We start from the raw sequence: 16,380 nt of genomic DNA, 5'->3' as shown, positions 1-16,380 counted from the left end.
GGCCGCTGAAGCAGAATGTGCCCAATTTAATCATTATGCCATGGGGCTGGTCCCTGAATATATATATATATTTTTGGGGGGGGCCAGTTATAAGACATGTTGCTATCCTTCCTTCTTGCTGCATTAAAAAGAATGTTTATCTAGAGAGATTGCTCTGTATAAAAAGAAGCTAACAGCCCAGCAGTGGTTGATTTATCAAGAATTTGGTTGTCATTCTGGGTCATTTGGGTTGATGCATTGTTAGAAACACTCAGTACGAGTCAGCCTGGAAAGAGTCCTCCGTGAGACTGTACTTTGACTCCCATCAGTAGGAATATCCACTTCAGCCTGTCAGCCACCACATATTTATGGAATCTCTACCACACGCAGGAACTGAGGGTGCAGCAATTAACGAGTTAGAAATGGTCCTTCCCTTGTGGAGCTGACAGTCCCGCAGGAACGACGCACATTGCCTAAGTATAATGAGTGCTAGGAGGAAGTGTATTGGAGCAAATTCACGGAAACTCACCTAATGCCAGGACTTTTTGTTAACAGAAAGAGGCAATGACCTCGGGGATGAGAGGGCTGCATTTTTTACCCTAGCATAACTGCAGGATGCAACACACTCCCATCAATAACTGTGGTTCTCTCAAATGAGTAGGGGAAGACAGCATCCTCCTCAGAGGGGTGCTTTCCATCTCCTCCCCTTCCTCTCCCTGTCTCTTCCTCCAGGATCACTCCAGTGGAGAGGGGCTGGGATAGGTATGGATATGTCAGGATGCAGGGGAAGGGTCGGTGTGAATGTTGTAGCCTGTAGCCTGACAACTACTTTGCACTAGCTGTTATTTTTAGCTATTAACACGGTTATTCCCTGCTCTAATATTCAGAAAACTGACAATTTTAAAAGGAATACCCTGTGAAATAGGTCTTCTTAATCAAATCCCATCATACACAAATTATTGAATTCTTGGTAAATAACTGCAAGGCTGTGATGGAACCTGAGACTAGAGCCTCCACCTGCCCTCTGCCTTGTGCACATCTCCCCGCAGCCATCCCATAACATGATGTCCAAGAGAAAAGGCCACCAGGTACAAAACCAGGTACACACTTACTGTTGTCCTCAGCAACACGACATCTGCTTCTTGTAAGGAGCACGGGACGCAATTTGCCCACACATACCAGGCAGGTCTCCAGTAAAACACCAAGGGGAGGATTCCAAATGAGAAGATGGATCCAGCAAGGCAGAGGGTTTTCCGGCAGCCATGAGTCCGGTAGCCAAATATCTCCTGGGGCAGAAGCAAATGACCCTGAATGTTGGTTAAGCACAATAAACAACAAATGAACAAATTGAGATTTTGGTGATGAAACTAGGGGCAGAAAGTGAAGAAGTTGACCAGGATGAGGGGACAACAGGATGAGATGTTGAGACAGTGGAGAAGGATCCCCGGCAAATTGTAAGACGTGATCCCAGGCCTCTAAGAAGTCACAGCTAACTGGGAAATTCTGTTTCTATGATTTGAGCACCCAGTCACCCTGTGCCAAGCACTATGCTAGGTGGTACGTTCTCTTGTTTAAGTCTCTCAAGCATCCTCTGAATAGCATAATGTTACCCTCATTTCATAAATGATGGGACTGAACTCAGAAAGGCTGAATGGAATGACTTGTCCAAGGCCACAGAGCCAGGAAGTCCTGCTGCCAAGATTCAAACTCAGGTCTGCCAGCCTCCAAATCTTGAGCTTGATCCACAGCCTTCACAGACATGACCACGAGCCACGTGACAGGAAGACTAGGTGACAGCCGCAACCACCGATTCCCTTGGCTGGGACCAGCAGCGGTGTGGGCAGGAGGGACTAGAACCAGGCCTTGAGTTTGGACTCAGGATTTGGTGAAAGAGTTTGGCCACAAGAGGATGAACAACTAAATGCCAACTTGCCTTTGGGAGTTTGGGGTAGAGCTTGGCATTCCCACCTCCTCTCTGGTTCAGTAACAAAACAAATTTTATGTCAAGGGAGAAAACCATAGAGACTATTTGATTTATTTCAACTCATGCTCACTGAGCACCTACTGTGTGCCATGTGGGGATACGAGACGCTGCAGGATACAAATACGAACAAGAGAAGAGTCTTACCTCTATTAAATTTATAATCTGGACAAACGTCTTCTGTCCAAGTAAAGCCTGGGACAGAATGGAAAACCATCCCTGAAGTTTACGGCCTCAGTCCCACAGATATCTCCCACAAAGCCACAGGGATATGGCTATAAACCACAGGTAAATGCTTATAACGGCTAAAATTGAGAGGAAGTAGAGTGTCCTGGTTAAAAGCACATTCTCTGGACCAAGACACTTTGGGTTCAAAGCCCAGCTCTCCCACTTACTGGGCGTGGCCTTCAGCAAGTTATTAAACTCTTTATGCCTCAATTTGTCAACTGTAAAGTGGAGGTGGTGATAGTACTCACTTCACAGGGTAGCTGTGAGTTTTAAATGAGTTAAAATATGTAAATGCTGTATAAGCATTTACTACTACTGCTGCTGCTGCTGTTGTTACTACTACTACCATTACTACCACTATTGCTACTACTACTATCGCCACTAGTAGTAGTAATAACTACTACTAGTATTGCTACTACACTACTGTTGCTACTACTATTACTACTACTACTACTATTTTACCATTTCCCCTGTAAATGAACATTCATATCTAGGAACATAGACCTGAAATTCTACCCCCCAGTTTACTGGCATTTAGATCTAAGAATTCCTAGTGTCAATAGTTCTGCTCTTGTTAGAATTGCCTGTTAGGATAACAAGGGAGCTGAAATATGCAACTTGAAATCCACCAACTGGATAAAGATTACGTTATCAGAAAAGTTCCTGTGATCCTACACAGAAGCTGATCTTGTGTAGTTATTAGGTTCCTTCCTCTTATTGGTAGCACATGCAGGTGCTGAAAGGCTTCCTTAGGTATAGTCGACATTTGATATGCCCTTGATAAAACGTTCACGTTAACTCAGACATAACAAGCTCTTGACTGAGTTTGCAAAGTAGAATGTCTATCCCGACACAAATACACTTCTGTCCCAAGCTTAAGCTCTCCCAATGCCAGGTCTGGAAAGGCCTTGTTCCCTCATCATGCCTGAAGCCATGCATTGTTGATCCCACACTGAGCAGTGTACCTTCCTAAATTCCATACCTGTCCCGAGTCCATCCCACCATCTTGTCCCATGTGCCTTTTTATATTCCTATACTTTGAAATAGATCAACTTCCACTCTCCAACCCAGGCATTTTATCACCTTTTTAAAATATTATATTTAAAAGCTTCCTTATATTGCCTTTATGCATGAATTATGCTCATTCTATGGCACAAATCTCCCTATTGCCATGCATTCTTTTACAGGCTATGCAATGAGAGGCCTCTGTAGTTTCCAAAGTGTCCAAAGTAAAGTAAGGAGGAATTATTACCTTCATTTTCCAGCTAAGAAAACTGAAGTTTAAAGTTATATGTAGTAGTTATTATTAACAACTAACTATTTGGTAACAGTAATAGCAGCTAACATTTATTGAGCACTTAAAAGCCCTTCACCAAGCACTTTACACACACTCTCTCATTTAGTGGAAAAACATGAAATAAAGTTTCCCAAGGCACAAAGTTCAAAGACTCAAAACTGGGCCTCCAGTCTAGACCTTTCCAGCTAACAGAAGATCATGTGAGCTCGTCATTTCTACTCTAAGGCTCTTCTCTCTGTCTTTAATTTCGGTTCAATTTACCAAATGTTTTTTGTGTCCACCAAAGAGCAGGCATGTGCTAACCACAGAGACAAATGCAGCAATGTCTCTAGCCTCAAGAAGCTCATTAGTTTAATAGGAAGAGAGACACATGAACAGATAAGATTAAACAAGGTTAGAGCAATGAAAGGGTTATATAGAGGGGTGACTCTATAAATTGTCATCTGAATGGGGTGCTATTGATAATAACCCTGGAATAACACAAGTAGACCAGAAGTGTCCCAGGCAAGCCAGGTGAATATCCCCTTAGTTATAGTAGAGTGTTCCTCCAAAAGCTTGCCTGCTCTCAGTCCTGTGGACACTATAGCCCCAGTTAGTAGCTCATGACCCAAAACCCATTGCCAAACTTTCAGTAGAAAGGTTGGAGTAATATCAACAAGGAGGGTTCAATTATTGCTTGTTGAAGTGGGTTGAACTGTATGACTTAAAGTGAATTGCATTGCAGGGATTGTTAATAGATATTGGGTTTTAAATTGCAAAACTTAGCATTGTGCTGTTTATCATCACCCCATAGCAATTGACTTCCTACATTATGGAGTACCTTCCATGTCCCTGAGTATGCTTGAGGGAACTATCCCTGCTACCCTGCACTCCACCCACCCTCACCTTCCACAAAAATGAATCAAATAGCCAAAAAAAGAATTTTGGGAAAACGTCAAAAGAATATTACACTCATGGCAGTCTACGTGCATTACAGAATAGCACACTGTCCCTTCCTTTATCCCCTTCCTACCCACAGATTCTTCTCCTCCCTCTGGCCCTGGGCATCTAGATCCTTTTCATCTCTAAGGACTCGAACTTTGGCTTCTAGGTGTCCAGGCCTTCTCCCCTGCAGAGTCTCTATACTTAAGAAGTCAAACTGTGCTCCCCAAAACAATGGTTTAAAGTACCTCAGCCAACAGAACCCATTACGACTCTATAGACCCTCTCCCCAGAAGGGGGAAAAATACACAGAAACACATACACATAAATGTCTCCACAGAGATTCAAGAGGTTCCCAGAGTGTAGGTAAGACCTCACTCTAGAGGGTTCTTAAGGCTGAATCAAGGCTGATCTTTCAGAGTTTGCACTCAGGACTTTACCTTAGGTCCTGACACTAGGTAAGCACTTAGTGAAGAGAGAACTGTGAAGACAGGGGCACATGGAAATGCAAGTGAAGGGACAACAAGAGAAGGGCATTGGTTTACTGTAAGAAGCTTCATAGGGTGCTATCATCACCTGGGGGCTCACCAAGTCCTAAGAGTGGCTCTCAGCCTTTAGTCCTAGAGACTGCCTGCAGAACGCCTCTCACAGGAAAGACTCAAATTAACCAGGTCTCAGAGACTGAGGTGTAATGAGAGAGTGAATTATGTATAACTGTCACACCAACTGGATAAATTCGTGGGTAGGTATTCACAGTTTGTACTTTCCCCAACAACACCATCTCCATAGTCAAGATTGTCCTGCCAATGGAATCATATGCAAGCAAAGTGCTTAAAATGGGCTCTGGAATCTTCTCTGACCATCTCCCATCTTGACTGACATGACTCCTTTAAACATATTAATTCATTCAATCAAATTACAGTCAAATCCTGCTGGCCTGGGAGCCATTTATACTCTTTAAGATGATGCATTTCTCTATTGGATTCATTAAATATTTGAAAGTGTAAATGATTCCTGTTTTAAAAGTTTACCTCCCTAAAGATAATCTTTTCATTTATTTCCAAACTTTGGGTGTGAAAAGAATGTTTCACTATAATTTCCACACACTACAACAAATTGTGCTAAATGAATGCAATTTACCCCACTGCTTATCCTAACCCCAAACCCTATTCAAATTTCTGCCTCAGTGGTTTCTTGTTTGCCTCTCTTTTATGGAAAAGGTTGATTTCCTAAGCGTCCTCTAAGTAATCTGACTTCCATATCCAGGTGAGAAATTCTCAACCTGAATGACATAATCCAGAAATCTTTAAACTGGAGGCTCAGAAAGAATGGCTTGCAGACAGGTTTCTTCTTGGCCTGCTAAGTATTTTTTAAACTTTAAATTCTAAGCCCCACAGTTATTTTCACGTAAAAATTCTGATTTCTACCTTTTCTTGAAAATAAATCAGAAATTGTGACCACATTGTGCCCACATTCTTGCACTGTAAGACTCAGCTGGAGAGAGAGCACCAAGAGACCTGTACGAAATAACCCAGGACCTAACCCAATGCCGTGCAGTGAGACAGAGGGTGATGCACTGCAGTGCATTCACACAATGGGATCTCACAGAGCTCTGCAGACAAATCAACTCCAGCAACAGCTGGCAATGTGGATGACTCCCAGCAATGTAATAGTAAGTGAAAAAAGTCAGTGCAAAGGATTACAGCAGCGTGATAACCTTTTAATAATGCTAAAAACAACCAAAACTTAAAATATATTTTTAGGATACACTAAATAAAAGAAAACTATATAGAAAAGAAAGCCAGGGAATGATGAACACATGTTGCAGGGCAATGGTTACCTCCATTGGGATGAGGCAGGGAAATGAGCAACCACGTTGTCAAATGGAGGTTATTGTTAAGGTTGTAGCTTTAGTTTGGGGTGGTGGGGTCATCATATTATTATAAAGAACAAATTAAATAACTAACTAAATTAATGCATGGGCAAGAGTGTGTCATGAACCAAGGATTATGGACAATCTAATTGTGAACACAGGCAGTCTTAGGAAAAAAAGGAAGAAAGAATCAGCCAGAAGGACTAAGAGATGCGCCCCCCTTCAAATGAGCAGGTGCCCCCCCACCCCATTTCCTGTGGTCTCTGCCATGCTTTCTTTTTTCCCCAAAACTGAGGCTTTCATCTCTCATCTCATACCAGGCCTGCTCGTTGGAGTTACAGCCTCACCCTGTAGGCCAATGCTTCTCAACCAAGGTGATTTTGACCCCCAGGGGACATTTGGCAATTGCTGGAGACATTTTTGGTCACTCTTAACTGGGTGAGAGGTGCAACTGACATCTGATGGGTAGAGGCCAGGAATGCTACTAAACATCTCACAATGCAGAGGACAGCTACCCTCCAACCTCCACAAAAATTATCTGGCCCAAAGTAGTGCCGAGGTTAAACCCACTGTAGGCATTTGAGTTTCCCCACCTAACCTAAGCAGGTCTTTAGGTCCTAGTGCCTAGGAGGTCATCCTCAGCACCCAGAGGAGAACTAGAGCATTTTGATATTGAAATCTACGGTAAAAAAGGATTTGCACTTAATGCCAAATGATCACTAAGGTCAGTAGTGGTCACAGCAACTCATTTTGCAAATGAGAGAAAGCAAATTGCTCATGTGGTCCACGCTCTGCCTCCCTCCACGACCTGAGCCACTCTCCCTGAATCTCACTCTGCCGCAGCCACGAGGACATTTGCTTGAAATTACTGAGCCCTTTCCTGACTCAGAGTCTTTCTATGGCTGGCTACTTCTCATCCTTTTAAGTATCCTTCAGATGTTTCCTTCTCAGAGAGATTTTAGCCAATCTCCTATGTAATTATAAGCCCCTGATCTCATATACCCTTTGTAATACCTTTTTTTAGCATTTGCACAATTCGTGATTCGTATTTTTTGCTTGCTTTTGTAATTGTTCCTCCTTTCTGCTCCCCACAACAAGACTTTAAGTTCTGTCGGTTTAGGATTCATTCAAGTTTATTTCCTCCAGTACTGTTTACCCAGCACCTAGTACATTATCTGCATGTAGTGAGCACTCAGTAAATATTTGCTGAATGAATGAATGAATAAATGAGTGACTGTACTAAAGGAAAGAGGAAAGGAAGGAAGAACAGAGGGAGAGAGGGAATGGAAATTAATAAACACTTTCCTTGTTCCTAGCCCAACAAGTGTAACTATATCCTATAACTAGGACACCCTAAAAATTAAATCAGTCCACTTGGGGGGAAAGAAAGGAAACATATGCAACCTGCAGATACTGCTCTGTGCTTTTGGTCATTAGGGAATGTTAGCTATCTTATCACCTGCATTACACTCAAGTTAATCTTTAAGGCTAGGTTTCTTGAATAAGTGCTTTTATTTTTCTTTTTCTTCCTCATAGTCTGTCTCCAGGAGTTGAAAAGATGCTAAAGGTAAGGCTGAGTTTCATGAACTTCTTACTTTCAACAGAGCTAAACCAAGGAAAGGCCTGGGTTGGAAGGGACAAACTGATGTGGACATCTGCTGCCCAGGCTCCTACTCTGGACCAAAAGGTGTGTCCACAGTTACCTTTGAGTGACCTGTGCTTATTTCCCAATCCTGGAAATTACTTCACAAGAAAAATTATTTTAAAAATATATAAAGAAATACTCTCCGACAATGACTACTTAACACTTGAGTCTCAATTTCCATTAACAACCCTAACATTGAACCCGGTGAACAGTTAGCCATTGATGATTAGGTAGCTAGTAACTAAAGTGTTTTTTCTTTTTTGCAATTACTGATTATACCTTTTAGTTATTCATCCACTCATTGTTAACTGTCCTGCTTAGGCAATATGCTATCTGACTCTCACTAGGTTCCTATAGATAACATCTCCCTGGTACCTGAGTCAGCATGGTAATGGGTATTTGAGCTGTTTTTCAGGAAGTAAGACTCCTTGTCCAGTTCAGGCCAGTTGAGACCACCATCCCATCAACTGGGCCCATGCAGATACCCGATAAGTGACTTTTTGACGGCAAGAGGCTGAAAACTCCACCCTCAGATCATGCTAACACCACCATTTTCTGAACACACGTCCTATGAAGAGGCATGAAGTTTGACTACGCTTGTACAGATCATCAATTACCTCACCTCTCCTCACCTCCAATCATCTGTCTCCACATTTCAGACCACCTTGCTTCCTACCCTATAAACATCCCTGAGTCCCCACTTTAGGGGAGGCAGGTTTGAGACTCATTCTCCATTTCCTCACTTGGCTGCCTTGTGATTAAAACTCTCTGCTGCAGTCTCTTCATCTCCATGTTTGGCTTTCTGGGAGACGGGCAAAAATGAACCTGCCTCAGGAACAATATCCATTTGAGTGGTGGCAAGTGTGAGCATTGAGGGGATCCTTAGGAGTCTAGTGACCTAGCTGCCATCCACTGTCCCTTAGCAGACAGTTAGATGTCACTTAAATCAATTTCATTCCTGGCGTTGGAATTTCACTTCTCTCTCATTCTAGCTTTGGAATGCCACCTCTCTGGCCATTGACTCCTGGTTCTCTTGTCGCAGCATTGCCCTACATGACTGCTATGGGAAAGAGTGGAATGACACCTGTGTCAGCGTCAGGCCCCATAACTGAGCAACTCATCATAAAAATGTGTAGGTGCTGCATCCCCAGCATAAAGTCTTCAAGGTGTCTTCGCTTCAGGTCAATTCAAATTGCCTACTGTGTCTAAGGCCACGGGTAAGGTAGGTCTGCCAGAGATAAATTTTCTACCCTCAAGAGGCTGACAGGAGGCAGTGAATTTAAAAATAACTATAATTCAGGGCTTAAGTATCATATGAAAAGTACAAGGGAGGAAATGTTATTAGGTTCAAACGATTAAGAAATTCTTGTTAGTGCCATCGAGTCAATTCTGACTCCTAGTGACCCTGTGTACAGCAGAGCTGAACCCTGCTTGGTCTTTCAGCACCATCCTCTTACCTTCTGGCACCATATCAGACAATGCTCCACTGCTATTCATAGGGTTTTCATGGCTGATTTTTTTGGAAGTGGGTGGCCAGGTCCTTCTTCCTTATCTATCTCCATCTGGAAGCTCTGCTGAAACCTGTCCACCATGGGAGACCCTGCTGGTATTTGAAATCCTGATGGCATAGCTTTCAGCATCACAGCAGCACACAGCCACTACAGTGTGACAGATGGGTAGCGTGGTTCCCTGACCGGAAAACCAACAGGGACCATAGCAGTGAGGGTGCAGAATCTTAACCACTAGACCACCAGGGCTGGCTGAAGATGTCCTACTGAGATGATAATTAGGAAAAGCTTTTCAGGAGAATTATTACTTGAGGTGGACTTGGAGAGAACTGTTAGAATTTCGTTAGTTGGGAAAGGAGGGTGAGAGAAAAGGTACTCCAAGTGGAGGAACTGGCCTTGAGCAAAGGTGTGGAGACTGGAAACATGGAGTGTATTTAGGGACAAAATGGCAGTTTCAGGTATCCCAGGTCAGTGTCCTGCAGTGTTACTATTAATCCAGCCATGTATGGCAGGATAACGCACCTTTGGATGGGGCTTTGGGATTCTAGGACATGTGCTCTACTCCAGCTAGTCATTGGCCAGGAGACAGTTTGCTGAACCCTTAAAAACTGCACCTCCATCTTTCCCCCTCCACAAGCAGCAGGTGGACCTCTCATGGCTTCCCTAAAACTGATGTCCTCAGGCAAAGTCAGGTTAGAGGCCTCAGCCTTTGGCCATTCTGGCTGGGCCGCAGGCTGGTTATGGAAGCAGGATGAACAGACGCGCTGGGAGCTTTAGTGTCTTTTGACTAATCAGGGTTTCCTTTTTCCAGCCCAGGATGCTGCCAGCTGGACTATGGAAACTCTTCCTTGTCACACCGGTTGGCTGGGAGAAAAGCAACCTGTCCTACCCGTTAGTGGCAGACAGAGTAGTAACACCCTGCCCTGTGGATAATTGTGTACCCAGACTCAGCCAAAGCTCATGAAAACACACAGTTCAGGTGAATAATAATGTCTTATTATGTTCTAGTCACTATAGATACATATGTTTCCATATTCTACCTTAATCCTCACAACCCTATAAGGAAGGTAATTTCAGCCGTGGGTGAGCAATAAGGTGAGGTTCAAGGAGGTTAAGGAGTGTACCCAGAGTCACCCAGCTGGTAGGTAACAGAGCCAGGTCCTTCTTACTTAAAAATTCTTTCCACCCAGCTAGGCTGCCTCTCATGAAGACACTCCCTCCCCAGCTCTCTGATAGTCTCATCTGGAGGGTGCTTCAACTCTTGCTGATTGCTCTCATTTGAGCTAAGGGATGTGCTGCCCAGACAAGTTCTTGGGTTCCCCTTAAGCAAGTTCTCACAAGCTTCAAACTGCAGAGTGAGAGGAAATAGGCAGGAGGGACTCCACCCAGTACCCAGATGGTGGTTTCTGCAGGCAACGTCCTAATCTCTTGGTCTACCAATCTTGGGCAAGAGACATTTTCTAGGTTCTCATGTGATGCTGAAATTAAAACTTCTTTTGCTAGGGTCATCTGAGTGGTGTAAGACAGAGCACAGACAGGTCAGTATCTGAGATTTCCATCCTGCCTGGGAGCCTACTCACCGCATAGAATAAAGACCCAAAACAGAGCAGAGCAAGGGAAGAGGCCACAGGTAAAGATCAAACATTTGGGTTCAAGGCCACTTATTAATTTTATCATCTGGAAGTCACTACCCCACCTGAAAAATAATACTAATGCCTACCTCACAAAACTGTTATGACAATAAGATGGGATTACAGTGATGAAAGTGTTATTCAAACACAAGCTGTTCTTATTATGAGGGCAATTAGACTTAAGGCTGATTGATAAAACCTCAGGGACGACCTGACATGCCTGGCCCCTCCTTATCATTTGGATCTCAGCTTCCCTAACCACACAGTCTGAAGAAGCTACCCAGTCACTCTCTAGCACATCATCCTATTTTAAACCTCTGCAAGCCCTTATGTCTATCTGATATTTTTCTTATTTGTTGATATTTTTATGATCTGTTACTAGAATGTAAGTTTCGTAAGCGCAGAGCTTCAGTCTGTCTTGTTCATTGCTGGATCCCTGGCACATAGCAGAACAGTTCCTAGCACAAAATAAGCCTGTAAATATTTTTTGAGTGAACAAATGGCACAGTTTACATTATAGGGATTCCAATCTAAGGAAGTAGATTGGAATATTACTAGACTGGTAAACAGAGAGGCCAAAAATGACAATCATAGACTGTTAGCACCTGATGAATCTTAGCGAGCATCATTTTTCAGAGAAGAAACCTGAGGTCTTAAGAGAATTCTCAAATAGGGACATAGAGAGAGAGAAAAAACATAGGAAAAGCAGTGATCTCCTTCCAAAGTCAGGCTTCCACTCTTTGATCAATTGCAAATTTATCTTGACAATAAGTTGCATCCCCAAGTGTTATTTATCTGTATTCCCAGGTATTATTATTTGTCACTTTCCATAGGATTTTAGAGAAAGAGAGAGAGAGAAGCATGCTATCATGAACTCTGAGAGAGGGAAGGATCAGAGATGATTTGATCCTGCATTTCTTTCACAACGTGAAACTCCCACACCTCCAATGAAGCAAACTCTACTTCCTGGGAAACCTGTTCCATTTTCAGACGACCCTACTAGTAATTATACCATGTGCCAGACATTGGGCTAGAGACCAGAGTGTGGTACTCGGAGCTCCCTCCCACTTACCACAAGCATGCACACACACAACACTTCCCTTTCAACCAGAACAATTCCATTTCTATCTGTTCAAACAACATAAAATCAACATAACTCTACTGACCATCCATTATAAGTTTATGCCTAAACAGGGGCCTATGTAGTTAAAAATCATTTTGAAAATCACCATATTACCAAGCTCTCTTGTTGAGACGGCCTGAAATCTTTTCCATATAATGGAAGTGGGTGGAAAACATGCTATAGAACAGTGGTTACCCCCCTTTTTTAGAACGAGAAGCCCTTTCTTAACATTGCTGGTGAGAGATAAACTGTTGAAACCACTTTGGAAAGCAGTTTTGCATTCTACGGTAAGGTTAAAGATATGCACACCATGTGATCCAGCATGCTGCCCATAAGTATGTTCTTTACAGAAGCATTGGCACATGTGCACCAGGGTATGCAAACAAGAAAAATTTAAAGCTGAAAACAATCCGGAAGTCCATCAACAATGAAATCGACTTTTTAAAGTATAGTCGTACAGTGATGTATTCTGACACAATGAAAATGAATAAACTACAATTTTATGCAATAATATGTATATATCTCACAAATATAATAAGCAGAAGAAGAAAAACACAAAAGAACATAATCAGGGTGATTTCAATCATATAAATATCAGAAATATTGCTATGGGATGCATACAAATTTAGAAAAAATATTTTTTTAAAGGCAAGGAAATGATAATTATGAAAGTCAGGTGAGAGGTTACTTTTGCTTTGGAAGAAGATGACAGAGATGGGTGTAGTTAGGGAGAGCCCCAGGAGAAAGTCTGGAATGCTGGCGGGGACTTAGGCAATGATCATATAGGTTTCAATTTATTATGAAATTGGTTGTATACATTTCTTGCACATTTATATGACATTTCCAAAAAACAAATGTCCCATACTCTCAAATGATTGAGTTCTACTTTTGCTAACGGAGGTTATATCAATGCTTGTTGGGCGTATGTGTCCTTGGACCTGTAGCAATAACCCTAAGACATATCAAGAATTGTGGCCCACAGGTTTGCAACCACTAGTGTAGGAGGGAAAAAGCATTGGTTTGGAGGTGGGGAAGCCTGGGTTCTAGGCTGAACTCTGGTCCTATTAAATAATCCCTTTCCCCTTTCTGGGCCTCAGTTTCTCCATCTGTAACAGAGGGGTTTGAATCATATGATCTCTTAAATCCCTCTAAATTTTAATACTTGTAATTCTTGTAATAATAGGAACCTTCTGAATACCATCCTCTGTGACAGTTTGCAGTCCCCTACATTTGCACATGTAAGGTCATAAATCCCTTCTGTGGAGATGCCTGCCTCCATTTCAAAGCAGCCCAAGTGGCCTTCACTTCCTTCACTTTAAGGAACAGTAAAGGGTGGCTTCTACTGAGCCATTTGTGCAAATTGGCCCCAACGTATTGTACAGACCACCTGCCTGAGAACTATCAGACAGCCCTCTGGAGAAGGAAGAATGCCATATGCAGGAAGCCCAGTGCTTGGCCCTAAGAATGGGAGTTAGCGTGCCACTGTGTGACTCCCTGACCACTGTGCCACATTAATCAACTGAGCATCAGAAATCACCAGTCTGACAAGACTACCTGACTCATTTTCGTAACTGGTATTCAGACTTGAGCATGGCCTTGGGGAAGGTTTTTCGCAATTCTGTAAGATGGTATCATCAAGCTATGATGCATGATTCTGGTTTTGACTAACAGAAAATGGGCCCTCTAATCTGCTGGAGAATTTCAAGCAAATGGACTGATGTGGCAGATGGTGAAATCAGGATGATAGGGAAATGAATATTTGCTAAGAATGGAAAATTGTTTGTGAGAATAGTGAGGCATAAGGGAGACCAGGATTTCTACCTATTTCAAATATCCTGGGATGCCACACCCAACTGATACAGGGTAATTCAGGACATGAAATGCTGGCCCAGATAGTTATGACATCACTTCAGGGTTTTTTTATGCTTTTATTATTACAGAAGCAATACAAGCACATTTTAAAGATCAGAAAATGAAAATACAGACAAAAACTTTACAAACCCACAACCCAGAAATCACTACAATTAACAACTTGCTGCATACATCTTGTTTCTTTTACCAAAATGAAACCATGCTGTAAATGCTCTTTTACAATTTGCTTTTTCATTCAATGGCTTCCATTTCTCCAAGTCAGTGAGTTTTTAATTCAACTACTACCCAAACCATATTCAAATTTCACCAAAAGACCCACCAATGTTCACTACAACTGGTTCTTCCAAACTGGCTTGGCATTATTCTATTTCCTAACCTAGATGATAGTTAATGAGTATTCATCTTATAATTATCCACTAAGCTTCACAGAAATATTTTGCACAATTTTATGTAGGTATAATATGTAATATTAATACATACAATAAGATATTTCCCAATAAAAGAAAAGGGAAAATGTCACATTCTTTTAGATGATTATCATTATACTTTTGCTGGTGCTTTTAATCTAGATCCTTCTCTATTTCATGATAATGACTTATGGAAGGGCCAGTAGTTCTGCAAGAGTTGACATGCTAATAGCTACACTCCCACTGATTTCAGATGTTACGCAAAGACAAAAGACAAATAACCTAACCTTCAGCTTCTTTTATTTTAATGTTTTTTCCTTTTTTTTTTTTTTGTTTCAGAAGAAATAACATTTATCCCACAAGGGAATGGTAAAAAAAAAAAAAAAAAAAATCCAAAGTTTTTGTTTATAAAGAACTTAATCATTTCACACTATATACGTATTTCAAATCATCACCTTGTACATCTTAAACTTACACAATGTTATATGTAATTATATCTCAATAAAGCTGAAAAAAAATAAAGTCTATGAGCAAGAAAGAAAAAAATACTTAATTTTTGTTTTGTCATTTTGCATTCTAATAAAAATTTAGGTGTAATTTTACGTCAATTTGTTTGACTCAACCAAACAAAGGAAGGGATTCCTTAGCACAGTGCTTCTGAATCTTTATTGTATGATGGCACCCATAGAAAAATGACAATATTCACACAGTGCAGATCAAGTGAAAAAAAGATGAGGCTGCTTAAAGTTGGAGGGGATCAATATCTCAAGGTTCCTGTAAGGACCCCTGTAATCCCTCTGTAGCACCCCAGTGCCATTTATAGCTCGCCTTGGGTAGCCTTGCTTTATCCTACGTTTATAGCAAAATAATACCTTTCTCTTCTCTTATTTCCCTCAGTCTAATCAGAGCCATATTGGCCAAAGTTTCACCTAAAATGAGTATTATGTCCTATAACTACTCACCATTCCTAGAAATACTCAATCTTACCCATCAGTATGCGTTTATTCAAGCAGATTTCTTTGTTTCTGCTTTTGTTTTTGTTTTGCAAATGCCTGCCCCAACCTCATTGTTCTCTCTCCCAGAAAAAAACATCCTAGCAATCTTTAAAGTATTATTCAAATAAAACTATCTCTATGAAGCCTCCTTAATCAGAATTAATCACAAGTTTAAAACTGAACTCATTATTCATCCTCCTCTCTGAATCACCACCACTACCACTACACATCCAGTTATATGACTAAGAAATCTAGGCATTTCCTTTAATATTCTCCTCCTCCTCCCTCAGTATTTAATGAGTCAAGGGTCTACTGATTGTGTCTCCTGGATATTTCTTAAATTGGTCTCCTCTGCTCCACCACTGATGCTACTGCCTTATTAGTTCATCTGCACTCTCACTGGAATCACTGCAAGAGCCAGTTTCCAGTTCCACCCCTGTCTACACTGTTGTCCACACTGCTACCAAGTTACCTTCCTAACACAGACATCTGATTTCAATTCTTGCTGGAGAGACCAACCGTCCCAGTTTGTCCAAGACTGAGGGGTTCCTTAGGATATGGGCTTTCAGTGCTAACACCCAGAAAGTCCGGGCAAACCAAGATGGTTGGTCACCTACTTAAATCCCTTAAATCCCTTTTAAATGACATGCAAAGCTCTTCCTAATCTTTCCCATGCTATCTTTTCTGCCTCAACTCTGTTCTCCCCGTCGCACTCCACCACACACACACATGCACCCCGCGCACCAACTCTGCCAAGCTACATTCAGTGCTCCGAATGGAATGTGCTTTGTTCCTTTACATCTCAGTACCTTTGTACATTGTGTCTGCTTGACTTAGAACGTCCTTCACTTTATCTGGGTTGTTGGTAAACTCCTATTCATCCATCTAGATTCTTTTCAATTGGCACTTTTTCACTGAAA

At 41.8% G+C, this 16,380-nt stretch overlaps 1 protein-coding gene across 2 annotated transcripts in view; it reads right to left on the bottom strand.

Moving 5' to 3' along the window:
• The window catches only part of ATP13A4 (ATPase 13A4), a 120,039-nt gene that overhangs the window by 83,841 nt on the left and 19,818 nt on the right, over positions 1-16,380 (bottom strand). For both annotated transcript variants that reach the window (XM_004424564.3, XM_087439432.1), the window contains exon 2: positions 1,092-1,265. In XM_004424564.3, the coding sequence (XP_004424621.1) occupies positions 1,092-1,265 (174 nt within the window). The remainder of the gene's footprint in view (positions 1-1,091; positions 1,266-16,380) is intronic.

Source organism: Ceratotherium simum, chromosome 15 (genome assembly GCF_057802395.1).
Source record: "Ceratotherium simum simum isolate JZ-2026a chromosome 15, ASM5780239v1, whole genome shotgun sequence".
NCBI lineage: Eukaryota > Metazoa > Chordata > Mammalia > Perissodactyla > Rhinocerotidae > Ceratotherium > Ceratotherium simum.
This window is presented reverse-complemented; position numbering and strand designations above follow the sequence as displayed.